This window comes from Mesocricetus auratus, unplaced genomic scaffold, assembly GCF_017639785.1.
Source record: "Mesocricetus auratus isolate SY011 unplaced genomic scaffold, BCM_Maur_2.0 Super-Scaffold_15014, whole genome shotgun sequence".
In the NCBI taxonomy this organism is placed as follows: domain Eukaryota; kingdom Metazoa; phylum Chordata; class Mammalia; order Rodentia; family Cricetidae; genus Mesocricetus; species Mesocricetus auratus.
The window spans coordinates 4603641-4609518 of NW_024429186.1; the positions used below are offsets into that span (position 1 = coordinate 4603641).

Genomic DNA, 5878 nt, shown 5'->3' on the forward strand with positions numbered 1-5878 from the left:
TTATAGAATCTATACATATTAATATTCAAAATGGGAAGAAAGTAGTATTAAATGTATTTGATCAATAATGCTTTCAAAACATCCATAGAGAATGCTAGATTACTTGCAACAAATGTGATTGCATCTTTAGTTTCCAAAGATGACTTGAAGTCCTCATGGTACTTCAAGGCTGTATTTCACCCAGAGGCATATCAATGAACATCAGGAAACTTCAATTACCTTGGGCTGATCAGATTATGGATATAGGGCCATCTTTGGAGTGACTGGAGACACTTGTGAAAGAGAAGCTCCAGGCATGTCAGACGAATGGCCAAACAACAAAAGAAAGGAATGTACTTGGTAGGGAAAAAAGCAAACATTTTTTAAATGAGAAAGTGCATTGTCAACTGTGGATTATTAAACCAATTATTGCCAAAATGAAAATTAATGACATGACTCAAATATCTTAAAACTCTTCATGTTATCAAATTGGGCAACTTTGGATAGAAGAAGGATCCAGGAAAAGATGCAGGAAGAGAAGTGATGATCAGAATATTTTGTACAAAATAAAATATTTTCAAAATACTCAATTAAACAATTTTAAACACTGCATGGGATGGCTGGGAATGGTGGTACACACCTTTAATCTAGTCAGGAGACAAAGACAAAAAAAATAATCAGGTCAAACTTTGAAAACCTGTCACCCTCAAAATTCCAAAAATTTAAATGATATGGACAATTTCCTGAATATATATCACTTACCAAAATTAAATTAAGAACAGGTAAGCAATTTAAATAGACCTAATGAAATAGAAACAGTCATCAAAAGTCTTCCTCCCCCCCCACAAAAAAACAGGCCCAGGGCCCAATGACCTCTGTGCAGAATTCTACCAGAAATACAAAGAACAGAAAATACCAATTCTTCTCAAATTATTCCACACAGTACAAGCAGAAAGGTCATTGCCAAACTCGTTTTACCAGGCTTCAATAACCTTGTTACCCAAACCTCACAATGACTCGACAAAGAAAGAGAACTACAGACCAATATCCCTCATGAAAATTAATGTAAAAATACTTAATAAAATACTGGCAATTAGAATCCAAGGACCTGTCAGAAAAATCATTCAACATTCAACATGATAATGTAGGTTTCATCCAGAGAAGCAGGGGTGGTTCAACATATGAAAATCCACCAATGTAATCCACCATATAAACAAACTGAGAAAGAAAAATCACATGATCATCTCACTAGATGCTGAAAAATCCTTTGTAAAAACCCAATAACACTTCATGATAAAGTTTTTGGAGAGTCTAGGCATAATAAAAGCAAAATACAGCAAACCAACAGAAAACATCAAACTGAATGGAGAGAAACTTAATGTGAGTCCTCTAAAATCAGGAACAAGACAAGGCTGCCCACTCTCTCCATACTTGTCAGAGCATGCATCTCTGTGTTGAAGGAAGTGAATCACCAAGGGGTGGGCATTGGTTTCTATATTCACTTAGTGCTGCCTGTTTCTGCAAATGTAGAACTCTGGATCTTTCTCCATAATCATATCTGCCATGTTTCCCACCATGATGGTAAAGCACTAAACCTCAGAAAAGGTAAGCCAATACCAATTAAATGTTTTCCATTATAAGAGTCGCCAGGCCTCCTCACTGACACCCACGTTCAGGGGGTCTTGAAGGCCTATGTAATATATTGGGCCTTGGGTAATAGATCAGTATTTATCCCGGGTATACAAATGGACTTTGGGTGCCTATCGAATTATGAGAGATGCACTCTCATCATGGACTCCCAGGGGAGGGTCTAGGCCCTGCCCTGGATTAAATGACAGACTATGGACACCCCCATGGAGGGCCTCACCCTCCCTGGGGAAATGAGGGAATATTGGAGAGGTTGGTGGGAGGGCATGGAAGGAGGGGAGAAACAGGGAAAGGGACCTGGAATTGATATGTGAAGCAACCTTGTTTCTAATTTAAATTTAAAACTAAAAATAAAAAAAAATAAAAATAAGAGTTGCCAGGTTCATGGTGTCGCTGCACAGCAATAAAATCCAAACATTAAAGTGTTATTTAATTACTTTTCACAAAACTCATGTATTGATCTGATGTATGTTCATGTTAATTGAAACTATGTTATGAGGTTATGCTTTATTCTCTGGTCTCATATTTTCTGCCTTCCCAGCCCAAGGTTCCTGCCTTACTATCTCTCACCTTAAAAGAACAAGGATCTACATTGTTACAGCATCATCTCTAACAGTTCATTATTGGACATATTTGTTGTGTGGAGCATCTGATTTTGGAAAATGTTGTGGTCCTTGATTATCTCCAGAGTTTGGTGTTACTGTGAACTCTTTATCTTTGATAATTAATTTTACATGGTCCTCTATCAGACATTCCCTTCATATAATAAATATTAATGTCATGTCCTTCGTACATATGCATTTATATGGGGATTGTGTTGGATCAGACATACAACCACTGAGCCACTTTTATATTAGAGATTGTAACCTTGATTAAACCTTGTGAGACAGGGTTACATGACTATTGTCAAGGGAAATCTTGGTACAGCCTGAAAGTTCTGTAAAACTTGACTATGCAGATTTTGGATTTACATTCTGGGACTACTGGTTGAACCAAGTCATCGAGGCCCCAGTGAAGAGGCAGCTGTAGGTTGCTGAGTAGAAACAAAACTAATAATCATGCAACACATACCCTGTAACCAAAGAAAAATTAATTTTTTGTTTTCCCTTTACCAACTCATTTTCAGCAAAAAGAAGGAATCTTTATTGAACAGCTTTTAGTGTGACAGCAGCTATAGCTCAGAAAATATGTATTTAGAACAGGCTTTCATGAATTATTCTTGAACAATGAGGAACCACATTCATTTAGATTTATATACCTATCATTGATCTACAAGAAAAGAGAATTTTCATCAATTACAGTGGTATAAAACTAGATATGTGTGAATCTCAGCTCTTCCTGAAGTTTCCTGCACCTCAAGTTTTGCTTCATACATATTGTAAATTCATACTGTGTTTAATGGTTTCTGGGCTCAAGAAGTGTTGCTGACTAACAGGCAGCACCCTTGCCCCTCAAGTCAGGATATTTGCTGCTGGGCAAGGGTGGCACAAGCCTTTAATTTCAGCACGTGAGAGGTAGAGGCAAGCATATCTTTGTGAGTGCGAAGCTAGCCAGGTCTACAAAGTGAGTTCCAGGACATCCAGGACTGTTACATAGAGAAAACCTGTATCTAAAAACAAAAAAGAAAGAAAATAAATATCAAATATGGTGAATGTACAAAGAACATGAATCCTTATATGTTCCTGTTAGGAAGGTGATTTGGTACAACAATTTCAGAAATCATTGTAATAGTTCTTAAAATTTAGAAATAAAATTTAAATATATTCCATTATTTCACTACTGGGTAACCATTCTGAGGGGCTGTTCAAGTCACAAAGTATGAATAGGAGGCTTAGTTTCAGAGAGTGGCTACCAAAACATTTCTTCACTTCTTCCTGTCTTCCTTCATCTCACTTGATGTGTTATCCCTTTAAGTAAAGGAAAACTCCAAGAGACCCTAAGGCATTGTGTTGTTTTCCATGAATTTTCCTAGAAAACAGATGCAAGCCTGCAGTTCTTTCTTTTAACCTTGGTTATTTTCCTCAGGAAACTACAAAAGCAGTAGTGCCACGATCAACAGGAACAAAAACCCACAATGAAGATGGTTTCTTTCACAGAGAATAAATTCATCATGAGAAAAATTATAATTAAACATTTTCTTCTCATGTAGGATGTCATTATTCAAGTTTCCTTATATTGTAACTTATTGTCCAAACATTATGAAAGTGCCACATCTTCAAGTGTGGCAGATAACTGAAAGGACATCTGAACACAACTAGAATTCAGGCAGGAGACTCCTTCATAGTCCCAGATATGGAACCTGTGCTTCATTTAAGGGTATTAAAACTAAAGCATCTAAAGGTGAGTTGGTGCCTAAGGGTGATAACACACTCCAACAAAATGTTGACTTGCTTCAACAAATGTGCAATCTCACCTGGTATGTTAATAGCTTTATCATTTAACAAAGACTAATTCTAGAGAACAGTTGTGATTCTCCAATATATATTCATCATATAAAAGAATCAAGTCTAGGCATGTGTGCATGTTATACTACTGAATTAAACCTCAAAGGAGTTTTTAGGTTTTAATAATTCTATTTAAAATTAATTCAGCTTTATATTATTTCTTGTTAAGTATTCAAAATAATATTTTATTATACTTATGGTGTAGGCAGAATTGGAGACATGGCTAAAGCCATGAAATGTAATCACATAGACATAATAAACAAAATTATATTGTGAACACTGTTACTGTCAACATATCCATTTAACATTTTCATTCTACACTAATATCTGCCTTCTCAACTGCTTCAACCATAGCCCAGATGATATAGCAGGAAGAAATGCAAATTTGGCCTTCCTCTGCTTATGAAAACCAGCCCAGCCATGACCCTGGATCTCTAGCAGAGGAGTCCAGTCCTGAGTTCCCTGGTCTTCCCATTCAGGGAACAGCAGTGAACACAAAATACTCACCATGAATTTGTGGTTGAACTGCATTTTCCTTGTATCTCTTTTAAAAGGTCATTTATGGGAACAAGTGTTGCTGTGGGTGAAGGTGCATGAATAAGAAGTGTGCCTGAGTAAGAGGGACAGTGGATCTGTGCAACATTTTTCCTGACCAGAATTCTCTTCTCTTCGTTTCCAGGTGTGCAGTGTGCAGTGAGACTGGTGGAGTCTGGAGGTGGCTTAGTACAACCAGGGGTTTCCATAAAACTCTCCTGTGAAGCCTCTGGATTCACCTTTAGTGATTTCTATATGAACTGGCTCCGCCAACCTCCAGGGAAAGGTCTGGAATGGATTGCAGTGAGTAGAAACAAAGCAAATAGTCACACAACAGAGTACAGCACAACTGTCAAAGGCCGGTTTACCATCTCCAGAGATAATTCCAAAGATACCCTCTACCTGCCAATGGACAGCCTGAAACCTGAGGACACAGCCACTTACTACTGTGCAAGAGACTCCACAGTGAGGGGAATTCAGTGTGAGCCCAGAGAGAAAACTCTGTGCAGAGATGCTCAAAACCAACAAGTGGCGCTCAAGGACACAGACCATGAGAGAAAACGAGGTTCTCCATATACCAACTTTCTCAGGAAAGTTCTCTGGAACATATAATGTTTAGTCTAATATTGCAGCCTCAGTACTGGAAAGTGGAAACTGTACATAATGTCTGAACTATGAGAAACGGTAATGTGGTTGTAAATGTCTACTTTGCCAGAGTGAAATCCCTGAGACAAAAAATAGAAAATCCTAAAAGAAAGATACTTTTTCCTTTCAAGTATTTGGTGCACTTGGATATATTTCTCTGCAACATATTGAGCAACATTTTAGGATGTTGAAATTCTATATAGATGACAGTCACTGTGTTTTCTTTTAAAACCATATTAGAATTTTATTCTAAACCAAGATTTTTAGGCTTGAAAAAAAGATTATTGCAGTAATGCACTTCTCATATTTGAGATTTATGTGTATGATATCAATCTATTACTTTAAACAAAAAGTAGGAATGCTTTAAAACCAGCATTTGGGAGGTAGAGACATGTGGTTCTCTGTGAATTTGAGGTCAGCCTGGTCTACCGAGTGAGCTCCAGGAAGGATACAAAACAACACAGAGAAACCCTGTCTTGCAAAAATGGTGACTTTAGTACAATGTGGGTCATTTTTTAAAAGGAATGTCCTAATGTTTGATAAAAATTCATTTTTATATTAATTACATTAAAGTAATTGTATAGTTCCATTTCTGATGGACGATGTTTCAGACATTGACAAAATACATA

General features: G+C 37.0%; 1 gene segment (V, D, J or C); it reads left to right on the top strand.

Annotated features, from left to right (window-relative positions):
* Positions 1-4548: 4548 nt before the first annotated feature.
* LOC121139533 lies at positions 4549-5216 on the top strand. The segment is given in 2 exon segments: positions 4549-4624; positions 4750-5216. Coding segments are annotated over 2 exon segments (513 nt in total).
* Positions 5217-5878: the final 662 nt, after the last annotated feature.